The sequence below is a fragment of the Aulostomus chinensis genome, chromosome 3 (genome assembly GCF_037954235.1).
Source record: "Aulostomus chinensis isolate RoL2024-O1b breed Wild chromosome 3, RoL_Achi_v1.0, whole genome shotgun sequence".
Taxonomy (NCBI): Eukaryota; Metazoa; Chordata; class Actinopteri; order Syngnathiformes; family Aulostomidae; genus Aulostomus; species Aulostomus chinensis.
In genome coordinates, this window is record NC_141322.1 from 28394743 (window position 1) to 28409232 (window position 14490).

The following is a 14490-nucleotide window of genomic DNA, read 5'->3' on the forward strand; positions in this document are numbered from 1 at the left end:
CTGCTTTCACTGGAGGAACAATAGAAGTGTGTCTCATCATCCGTCACTCCAGATTCAAAGAGTGACCTCTTGAAGAGGGACGTCGCATCAATTCACACGGAGACACCCGCAGTCAACAAGTGTAAGGCAAGGCAAGGCAAGGCAAGTTTATTTGTAGAGCACAATTCATACACATGGCAACTCAGAGTGCTTTACAGTTGCAGAAAAATCTGAAAATCACAAAAAGGCAGATAAAATCATGAAACATAAATAGAATCATTAATTTAAAGAAAAGGAGAAGAAAAGGACAAGAGTGCAGACAAAATACTTTCAGCTGTCGTATGCACGACTGAACAGAGTAGTTTTCAGCCTGTTCTTAAACATTGTCACAGTTGATGCCTGTCTCACATTTTCTGGAAGACTGTTCCAGATTTTAGCTGCAGAAAACTGGAAAGTAGCTTCACCATGTTTAGTCCTGACTCTGGGCCCCTGTTGGAGACCTCTACCTGAGGTTCTCAGAGACCTGGAGGGCTCATATGGGTCTAACATGTCAGAGATGTACTTTGGTGCTTGACCATGAAGAGACTTGTATACAAGCAGAGCTGTCTTAAAGTCTATTCTCTGAGCAACAGGAAGCCAGTGCAGAGATTTGAGCACTGGACTAATATGGTCGTATTTTCTGGTTCTAGTCAGGACTCGAGCTGTAGCGTTCTGAATGTATTGTAGTTGTTTAACAGCTTGTTTAGAGATACCAGTGAGCAGGCCGTTACAGTAGTCTAACCTACTGGAGACAAATGCATGGATTAGTCTCTCCAAGTCTGGTTTAGACACTATACCTTTGATTTTGGCAATGTTTTTTAGATGGCAAAAGGCTGCTGATATTACTGACTTTATGTGGCTGTTAAAGTTCAGATCTGAGTCCAATATTACCCCCAGATTTCTAACCTGTTGTTTTGGTTTTAGAGAAAGGGATTCAAGGTGACTGATCACACTTTCTCTTTGCTTCTGTGGCCCAAAAACGATTAATTCCGTTTTTTCTGAGTTTAGCTGGAGAAAGTTGTTTTGCATCCACATGCTTATATGTTGGATGCAGTGGAAGAGTGAATCCACAGGTCCATGTTCACCTGCTGTCAGAGACACATAGATCTGAGTGTCGTCTGCATAGTTATGGTAGGACACATTATGGCTGCTTATTAGTTGGCCTAGTGGAAGCATGTATAGGTTGAAAAAGAGGGGCCCCAAGATTGAACCTTGGGGGACACCACAGGTCATGGCCATTTTGTCTGAGGTGCAATTTCCAATTTCAACAAAGTATGTTCTCTCCTGAAGATAGGACTTGAACCAGTTTAGAGCAAAACCAGAGATTCCTAGCCAATTCGCTAGCCTCTGTAAAAGGATCTCATGGTCAACTGTGTCAAAGGCAGCATTCAAGTCAAGCAGGACTAAGACTGAGACTTTGCCTTTGTCTGTGTTTTGGCGGATGTCATTTATCACCTTGATCAGAGCTGTCTCAGTGCTGTGGTGGGGCCTAAAGCCAGACTGGAAAGTATCAAAAGCATTGTTGGACAGGAGAAAGTCAGTGAGTTGTTGATAAACAAGTGTACAACAACGATGCTGCAACAAAGCTGAGGTTTAGATTCGGTCTGTTGGCTTCTTGTCTTGATAAACTCAACGGAAGTAAGTGGATGTAGTTACTTCCAATATCTGATCAAACAGAATTAAGCTTTGAATGAAAACATGTGTGGTAATTATGTCACATGACTGGAGAGGTTCTTGATTCTCACTCACTGATCAATCACAGCTGCTACCTGTTCAACCTGTTGCCCTCTGGCAGGCGCTACACGTCCATCCCAGCAAAGACAAACAGACTCAGGGACAGCTTCTTTCCCAAAGCTGTCACCATGCTCAACGCAAGCCTGCACTAAGGAACTGAAGTGCCTCCGCACAATTACCGGCACTATCTTTTCCACCACTAAATCTGCCAGCCTCCTACGCAAAACCAGCTCAGGATGAAGACTGAACTGTATAAGTAGCTCTGTATGTTTTGCACCATCACCAGGACTGTTCTGCCATGTTTGCACTGCAAATGCTAAGTCACCTCAATCTGTTGATGACACAGCCACCTTGAATCTGGTACTAGAATGTGCCTGTGCACCGAGATGCACCACAGCACCACCTAAAGCTGCTATCCACTCCCACATGTATCCACAGTGGGACTTGAACAAGCCTGTTTACAGTTGTACAGTCTATGTATATTCCTTATATGTATAAGTATGTGTCCTTATGTCTTTGCAGAGTCTATGTACAGTTATGTCAGTATTAGTCCTATAGTAGGTGTAGTAGTGTAAATATGTGTCTATGTATATTTATCTATTTATATGTGCACATCCTAAGGAGCAGCGTTGCATCTCTCTGTACCTGGTATAATGACAATAAAGGCATTCTATTCTATTCTATTCTATTTCAATAAACTGATTAGAATAAAGAGAGAAAGTTTCCTTGTCATCATTCAAGAGACGATGAACCACAGCAGCAACAACAGGGAAGACGTTTCTCACCAGGCAGTGTTGGTTTATTGATGAGCTGCATCAAGTTAGTGAGCTCCTACAGAGGTGATGATACATCACAACAACAACTTGTAGAGTTCGACAAGACCCACTGCACTCAGAGAGAGTGAAGGAACAACTGTCTTTATGAAAGACACATGATTGACACCACTGGAGTACACAGTACTCAGGCTTTGACCTCACAACTGATCACATACTTCTTACAAATAAGAAAGCAAAATCTCTCCCGTGATGTCAGAATGACATCATCACCTGAAACCTCAACAGTGAGACATGAATCAGCTTGAACAGGAAAAGAAGGAACACGTCGATCTTAAAACAGATCAGTTTAGAAGAATCCCTTCATGTGAAGGAAAGTGAATAAAAGTCCATGAAAGGACAATCAAAAAATACGTCATCAGAATGATTCAAATAAATCAAACAGCTGAACATTTGGATAACAACAATCATAATCATGATGGAAGGAGAAGGAGGAAATCCTTCAGGAAGGAAATGTTTGGATCTTACAACAGATCAGATTTTAGTAATCCAAGGGATTAAAGTCAGTCTAGGAAACATGAACAATGCGTCAATAAGAAGGATCAACGTGATCAACACCAATCACAAGATAACTAAAGTTATCATAGCCTTATATTCTACCAGTGCAGAAGAAGACAGAGCTACAAGAACAATTGCTGACACAATCAGATGGGATTCATGCAACATGCATGACAAGATGTTCTCTTTCTTAACATGAAAGATATTTTCCTGTAATTTCCTTTGGAAACATCATCTTGCACCATTCTTCAAATTCAGACAAAAGTCCAACTTGTGTACAAACAGAAGAACAAGTGATTTCAATTTCAGAGAAATCAGTCCAGTAATCTTGGACCAGCGTGGTCCTGTCAGTGTCTGCTGGAGGCTTCAGTCTGCGTGTGTCTACCACGGCCTCCAGAGGGCGCTGCTGACTGAACTCCTCTCTTTGGTGATGCTGGTCTGGACTGGAGAGCCCAGAGGGGAGAAGTCAGCCTCTCTCAGGCTCTCATCAGAGGAAGACTGCAGCTTGTGGAAGTGGCTCAGCAGGCTTCTCTGGGACTGTGTCTTCACCTCCTCCCTGGACAGGAAGTGCGCCACCTCTTGGACACACCTGGAGTAACCCTGATTGACAGGCACTGAGCCCACAGTTGGATGCTGTTGTTGCAGTTGTGTCATGAAGCAAACGGTCATCTCCAGGATGTCTGCTTTCTCCAGCTTGGAGTCTGGCTGCTGTTTGAGGAACTCTGGACCCAGGAGAGACTTGAGCTGCTCGATGCTGCTGTTGATTCGCTCTCTGCGTAACTTCTCCACCAGAGGCTTCCTGAGCTGCAGGAGGAACAACACAGCCATTAACAATCTTACTCTGAGTCTCACGTCAGCGTGGAAAAGACAACTTGTGATGAAGTAACAAGCGGTAAGTGAATGCTGAATGTACCTTGTGGGTGAGAGTCAGATGCTCCTGAGAACTGGTCACTGCTGCAGTGACTGTAGGTGCCATGGCTGGATCTGTGTGCTGCAGAGGTCTGGAGAGAGAATCTGATCTCTGCTGGCTTCTTCCCTCCTATTTATAGTCCCACATCTCCATATCAATGTGTGGGTCGCGGTGTGGCTGGACTTTCTCACAGTCTCAGCCAATCAGAGAGCTGGGAGAGACAAAAGAGGATGCAACATGCCTAATGCTGTTATTGCCTGGGGGACAATAGTTAGATCTCAGGGGACCAGGTGGTGGACTGAGGGGGGGTCACAGAGCTGTGAGTGAATCTGGGAAAGTAGTGACCCTGGAGAGAGCAGATCTGCTGCCTGATGCTGGGATCAGTCACTCTGACTGAGCACACGCTCATCACCCCATCACACCCCTGACAGAGTAACAGTGATGCTGCAATGTTAGAATTACACTCAGAACAGAATTAAATATGGAACCAAAGTGGAAATCCATTCTTTGTCATGGTTTTGTGAATGTAATCAGTAAAACTTCAACCTTTTATCTTCATTGTGTGAATTTTAATCTGGGGTCTATTATTTTCATTTGAAACTTTTGTTTTTGATATATTTTTTGTTAAATCTTTATCTTTTTCTTAATCTTCCAACTGTGAACTGAGGAATCAGCTTGGAAGTGTCAGCAACTCTGCTATGGAGTGATGGAATGTGAAGTAAAGTCCAGACGATGATGTGACCTCCGTCCAGATGCAGCAGAGTCTCTTGACACGTGCCTCAGTGTGAGTAGAAGGCAGAAGTCAGTTTCCCACCCTCACTCTCTGTACGCTGGTCAATGAACCACAAAGGGACTTCAGTGACAGATGCTGCCTGTGTGTTGTTATAGAAACACAGCATCACGTCACCAACCATCTGGAGGGAAAGCACCCCATTGGCTGGTTCTGGCAGCTTCTTACATTTCAAATCGTAATCAACAGTTTAACGTCAAATATCAAAATGTTGATTTCTTCTCATCTGTCAGCTTCCAGTCACCCTGGTATGTCTGGAATATCCAGGAAAACTTTGACCAAATCAACTTTTCATTCAAACTTCAGCTCCACACAAGAGGGTGGGAGGTTGAAGCAGCTGTTTCCTGAAGTGTGCCAAATCCCTTTGGAGAGTTAGTGGCTGCTGGTGGGCTTGAGGCTGCTAATCACTGTCAACTTTGCTCTCCAGAGCTTTGCTTTCCCACACTTTTCATGAAAAAAAAGGTCTTGATTGCGATTTATTTCTTCGACTGTTGCTCACCAAACACGACAGCCATTCAGTTTTTCTTCCTCTCAACTCAACAAGATGTAATTCAGCCACAGACATTCAGAAGAAAAGTACTGGAAATTCCTGGCGATTCAATCCCAGTCTGAGAATATGATCATCCGGGAATGTAAATATAACCTGCCTTCACTGAGTTTGACCTGAGAAATTCAGCCAAATTCATGGAACAATGCTTTCATTTCCAGGGGGAGCCAGAAGACTGTCTTTCTGAAGTGTTACAGAAATGACAGATACAGCAGTGCAGGTCAGTATCTGCTTCATGTGTAAATGTCTTTAAAATGTAAAGTTATTGAAAGTTCAAACTGGATATTTTTAGATTTGTAATCCAGGGTCCTTTGAGGCCATGAAGAGAAAATGTGAGGCCTTTTTTCAGGTTGCAGAAGAAAATAATTTAAAAAATCGTGTTCTTTGTGGCCACATATTATAATTTGTTCAAAAATATGAAATCGCTAAACTGATGGAACGACTTTAATCCCGTAACCTAAAAATATCTGTATTTTTTTTCTCTCTGTGTCATCAAAAGCAGGTTCCTCTCTGTGGCGGCTGCAGGGCTCCGTGGAGTCTCAGTGAACCAGAGTCCTGAGGGCAGAGGTCTGGATCTTTTGTCCCACTGGGCTCTGTGAGTGAGTTTCCTCTGGTTTCCCACACTCTCTCCTTTCACTGGAGGAACAATAGAAGTGTGTCTCATGATGGGTATCATTAGATGTCTACTGGATACAAGCTATTGATTATTGATCAAGATATAAATGAACCGGTTTGATGTTTTCACCTCCGGCATGAAATCAAGGACCTCATCAAATCTCCTGATAGTGGAGCCTCAAGAATCTCACCTTTGGCTACAATCAACTCACAAACTTCATGTGTGAATTTAAATTAAGTGTCATATTTTTGAACTGAAGTCCAGAACAGTAATGTGAGTCAGAAAAGTTCTTGTGAGTACAAAGAGGAAAACAGTGAGAGAGAATTTTCACCAGGCAGTGTTGGTTTATTGATGAGCTGCATCAAGTTAGTGAGCTCCTACAGAGGTGATGATACATCACAACAACAACTTGTAGAGTTCGACAAGACCCACTGCACTCAGAGAGAGTGAAGGAACAACTGTCTTTATGAAAGACACATGATTGACACCACTGGAGTACACAGTACTCAGGCTTTGACCTCACAACTGATCACATACTTCTTACAAATAAGAAAGCAAAATCTCTCCCGTGATGTCAGAATGACATCATCACCTGAAACCTCAACAGTGAGACATGAATCAGCTTGAACAGGAAAAGAAGGAACACGTCGATCTTAAAACAGATCAGTTCAGAAGAATCCCTTCATGTGAAGGAAAGTGAATAAAAGTCCATGAAAGGACAATCAAAAAATACGTCATCAGAATGATTCAAATAAATCAAACAGCTGGACATTTGGATAACAACAATCATAATCATGATGGAAGGAGAAGGAGGAAATCCTTCAGGAAGGAAATGTTTGGATCTTACAACAGATCAGATTTTAGTAATCCAAGGGATTAAAGTCAGGTTAGGAAACATGAACAATACGTCAATAAGAAGGATCAACGTGATCAACACCAATTACAAGATAACTAAAGTTATCATAGCCTTATATTCTACCAGTGCAGAAGAAGACAGAGCTACAAGAACAATTGCTGACACAATCAGATGGGATTCATGCAACATGCATGACAAGATGTTCTCTTTCTTAACATGAAAGATATTTTCCTGTAATTTCCTTTGGAAACATCATCTTGCACCATTCTTCAAATTCAGACAAAAGTCCAACTTGTGTACAAACAGAAGAACAAGTGATTTCAATTTCAGAGAAATCAGTCCAGTAATCTTGGACCAGCGTGGTCCTGTCAGTGTCTGCTGGAGGCTTCAGTCTGCGTGTGTCTACCACGGCCTCCAGAGGGCGCTGCTGACTGAACTCCTCTCTTTGGTGATGCTGGTCTGGACTGGAGAGCCCAGAGGGGAGAAGTCAGCCTCTCTCAGGCTCTCATCAGAGGAAGACTGCAGCTTGTGGAAGTGGCTCAGCAGGCTTCTCTGGGACTGTGTCTTCACCTCCTCCCTGGACAGGAAGTGCGCCACCTCTTGGACACACCTGGAGTAACCCTGATTGACAGGCTCTGAGCCCACAGCTGGATGCTGTTGTTGCAGTTGTGTCATGAAGCAAACGGTCATCTCCAGGATGTCTGCTTTCTCCAGCTTGGAGTCTGGCTGCTGTTTGAGGAACTCTGGACCCAGGAGAGACTTGAGCTGCTCGATGCTGCTGTTGATTCGCTCTCTGCGTAACTTCTCCACCAGAGGCTTCCTGAGCTGCAGGGGGAACAACACAGCCATTAACAATCTTACTCTGAGTCTCACGTCAGCGTGGAAAAGACAACTTGTGATGAAGTAACAAGCGGTAAGTGAATGCTGAATGTACCTTGTGGGTGAGAGTCAGATGGTCCTGAGAACTGGTCATTGCTGCAGTGACTGTAGGTGCCATGGCTGGATCTGTGTGCTGCAGAGGTCTGGAGAGAGAATCTGATCTCTGCTGGCTTCTTCCCTCCTATTTATAGTCCCACATCTCCATATCAATGTGTGGGTCGCGGTGTGGCTGGACTTTCTCACAGTCTCAGCCAATCAGAGAGCTGGGAGAGACAAAAGAGGATGCAACATGCCTAATGCTGTTATTGCCTGGGGGACAATAGTTAGATCTCAGGGGACCAGGTGGTGGACTGAGGGGGGGTCACAGAGCTGTGAGTGAATCTGGGAAAGTAGTGACCCTGGAGAGAGCAGATCTGCTGCCTGATACTGGGATCAGTCACTCTGACTGAGCACACGCTCATCACCCCATCACACCCCTGACAGAGTAACAGTGATGCTGCAATGTTAGAATTACACTCAGAACAGAATTAAATATGGAACCAAAGTGGAAATCCGTTCTTTGTCATGGTTTTGTGAATGTAATCAGTAAAACTTCAACCTTTTATCTTCATTGTGTGAATTTTAATCTGGGGTCTATTATTTTCATTTGAAACTTTTGTTTTTGATATATTTTTTGTTAAATCTTTATCTTTTTCTTAATCTTCCAACTGTGAACTGAGGAATCAGCTTGGAAGTGTCAGCAACTCTGCTATGGAGTGATGGAATGTGAAATAAAGTCCAGACGATGATGTGACCTCCGTCCAGATGCAGCAGAGTCTCTTGACACGTGCCTCAGTGTGAGTAGAAGGCAGAAGTCAGTTTCCCACCCTCACTCTCTGTTCGCTGGTCAATGAACCACAAAGGGACTTCAGTGACAGATGCTGCCTGTGTGTTGTTATAGAAACACAGCATCACGTCACCAACCATCTGGAGGGAAAGCACCCCATTGGCTGGTTCTGGCAGCTTCTTACATTTCAAATCGTAATCAGCAGTTTAACGTCAAATATCAAAATGTTGATTTCTTCTCATCTGTCAGCTTCCAGTCACCCTGGTATGTCTGGAATATCCAGGAAAACTTTGTCCAAATCAACGTTTCATTCAAACTTCAGCTCCACACAAGAGGGTGGGAGGTTGAAGCAGCTGTTTCCTGAAGTGTGCCAAATCCCTTTGGAGAGTTAGTGGCTGCTGGTGGGCTTGAGGCTGCTAATCACTGTCAACTTTGCTCTCCAGAGCTTTGCTTTCCCACACTTTGTCAATTACAGTCAATCTTGATGTGCTTCAACCCAAATGGACCTCTTCATTCTTCTTCCTTTTACTTTTTAACTCACCAGGAGCAAATTTCAAACGCATTCACAGACCTTCAGTCCTCAAAATACAAGTGCAGAAACGTTTGATGAGAGGATCCTGGTGCGTCAGTGACATTTCTTAACATTGCACTGAGCCAATCAGCAAAAAGTCACCACCATTTTTTTAAACAATGATTTTATTTGAAGGAAAGTCATTAATGCGACATCGCCAAGATGTTTTGAATACCTGAATGTGATGTCATTTCTATAAATAAATACTGACTCTAACTGAGAGAAAATGACTGGGCTGAACTTTGACATTAGGAAATGGCCATATATTTGAATAAATTGTTGTTGTTTTTTTTCAAGTAAAAGTTATAATCGAATACCTGTTTAAGGTATTTAAAGATTTTAAGTATAAAGTTGAAACAGAAGTTTTCCAGTGCGGCAGTGAGCGTCTCAGTGAATGAGAGTCCTGAGGGCAAAGGTCTGGATCTTTTGTCCCACTGGGCTCTGTGAGTGAGTTCCCTCTGGTTTCCCACACTCTCTCCTTTCACTGGAGGAACAATGGAAGTGTGTCTCATGATGCATATCATTAGATCCAGTGTCTGACCTCACTGGCTGAAGAAAATCCATTTGTATTGTGTTTCCATGCTTGTTTCCCCCTCGTAACTTACATGTGAGCTGCTGATTACAAATCCATCAGATATTAAAAGACCCAAATCAAAGGCAAATATTATTACTAGACTACAGAAGCTCGCGCAGTTTTGGTGGAATTTTTTGAGAGAAAAAATCAATTGTTTGCTTTACACCTGTCTAGTTAAACATTTGCTGTACAAACGTGTATTTGGCACAAACTTTGAAGACCAAAAAAAATTTGAAAAAAAAAGATTATTTTTGTGAAAATTGTGTTTATTTATTCATGAGTAACCTGCAAGAGAAGCTACGGGTAAGGTCTTTGTGTCAAAGAGTAACGTGAAAGGCTGGGGTGAAAGGCTGGGGTGAGCAGCGACTGTTGGGAGCTTTCTTCGCTGTCCCCCTACACTGCCAAGACTTGGTGAAACAGAGCAGAAGAAGCCGCTGGATGAATGTTGAAAATCCAGCCTAACACCTTCACAGCGGTGTAACAGCGCCAAAATGTTCCTTCACACAAAAACCGCAGCGCTCTTCACGTCAAACAGCGTCGTATCTCACGAAACGCTCCTCTACAAATTTCCAGGATATCATCGTGCTGCTCCTGAGATTCCTGATACGATGTTGGCACCACTGTCATGTCTGTCTTTGTCTCCTTGTGACAGCTTTCGTTGAGGATTTCGCCTCGAAACAAATAGCAGAACTACAGAACAAAAGTGAAATGTAGAGATTCACACTTTTCCTTTTGCATTGTTGTGTCTCGTTCCAGGGCTGAATCACATTGCACCAAATCACTGTTTCCTTTAGAAAATGGATTTAGATTCATGGCGTCGTGAGATGCACACTCAAAGTTCTGAGTCGGTTGTCGTTTTTGTTATGCGAAACCTCAGAGGTCACATTGACGGATTGTCTTTAAACTTTGCGTTGATCTCTCCTGCACACCTGCAGAATTGTGTGAGTTCATGTGATAATTCATTAAAGGGTGTGTTTTCTTTCTTTCAGTTCTTTGTGACTCCAGAATGTGCAAAGGGCCGGCCACACACAGCCATACTTTGCCTGATGCTAATGGCAACTGACGGCTAACAACAGCTAACAGCAACAAAAAATAAACAAAACAGCAAATCTTCCCAAAAAATGCCACCTAATATGTTCTCAAGTGCATCGTCCTATTTCATCCACTGTGCCTTTGTCCAGCCGTGTGCTCAGTAATCCACAAACTCAGGCACGGTACAGCGCTGCTGCGAGGGAACGTGGCTGGTTCTTTCTCCATTCTGGAGGGAAAAACTCAAGACAGCTGTTTGTGAGTACTTGACAGATCCTGGATTGTTTCTTTTTTTTTTTAGGCTGATGCAGGTTCCAATATTAGGAGGTAAATCGATATATCAGCCATTTTTCATCTTGCAATAATCTATCGATCCATCCATCTTTTTTCATCCACCTATCTTGTTAAGGGTCACGGGGGTGGAGCCTATCCCAGCAGCCTTCGGGCGAGAGGTGGGGTTCAGCCTGGACAGGTCACCAGTCCATCACAGGGCCAACACATAGAGATAGACAACCATTGGCTCTCCCAGCAACACCTACAGTCAATTTAGAGTCTGGATTAACCTGGTCCCTCTTGATGTCTTTGGACTGTGGGAGGAAGCTGGAGTACCAGAGAGAACCCACGCAGGAACAGGGAGAACATGCAGACTCACACAGAGAGACCCCGTGCTCCAGCCGGGGCTCGAACCTGGAACCTTCTTGCTGTGAGGCGGCAGTGCTGACCACTGCACCACCGTGCTGCCGCTCTCTTGTCATAATCCCCAAAATGTAATTATGAAAAATGCATGACAAAGATATGTCATGGACGCAGTATATTTTACAGTTTCAAAATACTTTACTATCCAAAATGACATCAGGGCCCTGAAATGATAAACTTTACCAGAAAATAAACAAATTAAACGCTGTAGGCATCTGAGTCTTTTGCACAGACAACATAAATGCAAGTATTGATAAGTCTATGATAAATTAGCAGCCAGACTGATAGATAGATAGATAGATAGATAGATAGATAGATAGATAGTCAGGATGTCATTTACAGTCATAATCATAATACATGAATTCATTTGTTCAAACCAGGTGTGAATGACTTTAAAGTCCTCAGGTTTCATGTCAGCCACGTGTTGTGAATACACCAATGAAAACGCAAAGCCGCTATGTCATAGCTAATTAAAATCTCTTTATTACAATCACATGTACATCATATTCTAAAAAGCTTGCTAAAGTGAAAAGTACCTTTGCACGGACAGATGGAGGTGGTGGTGTTGCAGGCTGGATGGAGGGATTGTCAGATGGAGCAAAACAAGTGTTGAGTTCCCCAGCAGCAAGCATCTCCGCTCCAGTGTGCTTTTAATTTCACATCACATGAGGACAGCAGCGCTATTTTCAGCTTTCCGTGTCCTTGTGTAACGTAAGCAAAGAGAGTGAAGGGGGCAAGTGGGAAGGAGAAAAATCTCTCTTCGTCATCCATTATTCAGACTGTTTGAGTCACATCTCAGAGAGAGAGAGAGAGAGAGAGAGAGAGAGGACAGTGTTAACACAAGGTGGAGATTGGATTCAGTGTTTTTCTCTCTGAAAGTGTTTAAACAAATAGGTTCTTTTAAATCTTCTATTTTTCCTTCTCTCCTCCAGCGTCAGTCAGGAAGATTGATATTGTATTTTTCTTTTTCCTCTGTGCTCACTGTGTCTTTAGCGTAGCTGAGCACAAAGACCAGGCGCAGGGGCAAACTGTTGGCCTCGCTCAACCCAAAGAGCAAAAATCTCTGTTCAAACTGCAAAAAGCTTGTTTGTCAAGCCTGGCATGCATGCAGTTGTCATAGATACAGTTTATCCCATCTTGTGTAAACTGCTCCTGACAAGCACCACCTCAGATGTATCAGCCATCACTGGTGACTGTGAGCAAAGTATCAGCATAACCATGGAAACAGCCGTGCAGTTCCACCCTCAGCCTGTGTGGTGAGTCACTTTTTAACGTTTCCTCTGCTGCCCAGTAGAGGGCGACCTCGGGAAATAAATCACAAATTATGTGGTTGCAGACAACACCAAGAAACGAGAATCCCTATTGGTGTTGGTCGCTTGATTTCCCTGGTTCAGCTATCGTGAGGAGTCGCAGTTCATGCTCTAAAAAACACCAGAACGTCTGGAGCAAACTGGGAGTTCTACCAGCAAACACTGGGCTTTGCAGTTTAGGGCCAGCGATGAGAAACATCGAGGGGAGAAGATATTTTTCTAATTTGTGCGCGTCAAAAATAAATTGTATTGTCAAGAATTGAGTCAAAATATAGAGAATTAATTTGAGAAAAAAATCAAAAGGCCATTTTAAGAACTAAAATGGAGGAAAAATGGCTCACAGATGGCCTTTTTTTTCATCTCTGCCTCACTTCTTTGTGACTGCAGAATGCAGAAAAAGCAAGTCACATGTATTTAGCTTGAAGCTAATTGAGGCTGACAGCTAGCAATGGACGGGTCATAGTTACTTTGTTTTTAGCACAAATACAAGTGTTTATAGATTACCAAGCCCACAGCTGGACACAGAGGATGAGGATTGAACCAGACGATGCACTTGAGCGAGTCTGAAATTGGGCTGCTTTACTGTTGTTTGCCAAAAGTCACCATTTGCTACAAGCTAAATACGCGTGGCTCTCTTTGTGCATTTAGCAATCCCAAAGAAGTAAAACAGGAGAGAAAAAAAGTATTCATGACCTCAAGATACTTGTTTGTTAAAGGCTGAAAGTTAAAAAAAAAAACAACAACAACAACAACAACTTTTGGTTAAGAATCACTGAAAGTTGAAACATCACCAATGGGCCGGATGAGACTTGTGCAAGACAAACACATCGATTTGTTTTCTCATGCCTGGCCTTATAAACCTGGCACAGAACAGAACACCCCTTTTCAACATGAAAATATAATTTTTAGAAGCTGTAATAAAGATGAAATTAAGTTTTCAAACTACAAAACGGTACTACACCCAGAGCACGATGTTGTTGAACCAGGGATCCTGTGTCTCCACCACTAAAGGATTCGAATTCCCTCGCACGGTTTCCACGGCGTCACGGCGCAATCACACGATGAAGAGTCAGGGGATGTCGGCCATTTCACGTTTTTCTATGAGATCGGGTTGCAATAAAACAAAAATAGGGCCACATTTGCAGTTTCTCCCAATTTCCTCATTGTGCTCAGCTTGGTTTTATGAATTTTACTGGACACAGAGAAGACACTGATATCTCACTGAAACATTAAACTAGGAGGAAGAAAAAGAACAAGAGGATTTATCCCTTCCCCCCCCCCCCCCAAAAAAAATAAATATCATAGTGTTTCCTTTAAGCGTCAGTGAGTGAGCGTTGGTGATCCTACTCAATTCATGGGTGCCACATTAAACATTTAGAACAAACTGAACCACTTTCCATGAGTGTCAACAATATTGTGAGAGTTAAACGCAGGGCACTAGTACTACAATGTTAATCTCAGTGCTGTATGTACAGCCTCCGTGACACAGCTATAAACCTACAAAAATCACATGAGAAACCACTGGAGGTGTCAGCGTGTCCTCTCGGTAACCCCAGCTTCCTCTGCCCTCTCTGACAAAATCAATATGTACATGTTTCAATGACACAAAACAACAGTAAAATTTAGCCATTTAAAGAGACAATAATTATTCACAATTCGTGTTCACTCTTTCAAAAATGGTAAAACAAAGTTTCATCAAGCTCTTGAGTAAATTATCAGTAGGTTAGATCTTTAAAGGTCATACAAACTATAACCATCACAAGAAAAATATAGAAATATGTCCAACACAATGACGATAAACTG

The 14490-nt window shown here is 42.8% G+C and overlaps 2 protein-coding genes and 1 long non-coding RNA gene across 3 annotated transcripts; 1 reads left to right on the forward strand and 2 right to left on the reverse strand.

Annotated features, from left to right (window-relative positions):
* Positions 1 to 2386: 2386 nt before the first annotated feature.
* Positions 2387 to 4068, reverse strand: LOC147268497 (transcription factor HES-5-like). Its single transcript, XM_086200126.1, has 2 exons — positions 3997 to 4068; positions 2387 to 3887 (listed from the first exon to the last, which is right to left on the reverse strand). The coding sequence occupies exons 1-2, from the start codon at positions 4057 to 4059 to the stop codon at positions 3465 to 3467; spliced, it is 486 nt and encodes a 161-aa protein (XP_086056252.1). The 5' UTR covers positions 4060 to 4068; the 3' UTR covers positions 2387 to 3464.
* Positions 2541 to 8541, forward strand: LOC147268498 (uncharacterized). Its single transcript, XR_015112172.1, has 3 exons — positions 2541 to 4777; positions 5492 to 5550; positions 5830 to 8541. It is a non-coding gene; the product is annotated as an uncharacterized LOC147268498 (long non-coding RNA).
* Positions 7200 to 7838, reverse strand: LOC147268499 (transcription factor HES-5-like). The gene is made up of 2 exons (XM_086200125.1): positions 7737 to 7838; positions 7200 to 7627 (listed from the first exon to the last, which is right to left on the reverse strand). Exons 1-2 carry the CDS (start codon positions 7797 to 7799, stop codon positions 7205 to 7207), a joined length of 486 nt encoding a protein of 161 aa, XP_086056251.1. The 5' UTR covers positions 7800 to 7838; the 3' UTR covers positions 7200 to 7204.
* Positions 8542 to 14490: the final 5949 nt, after the last annotated feature.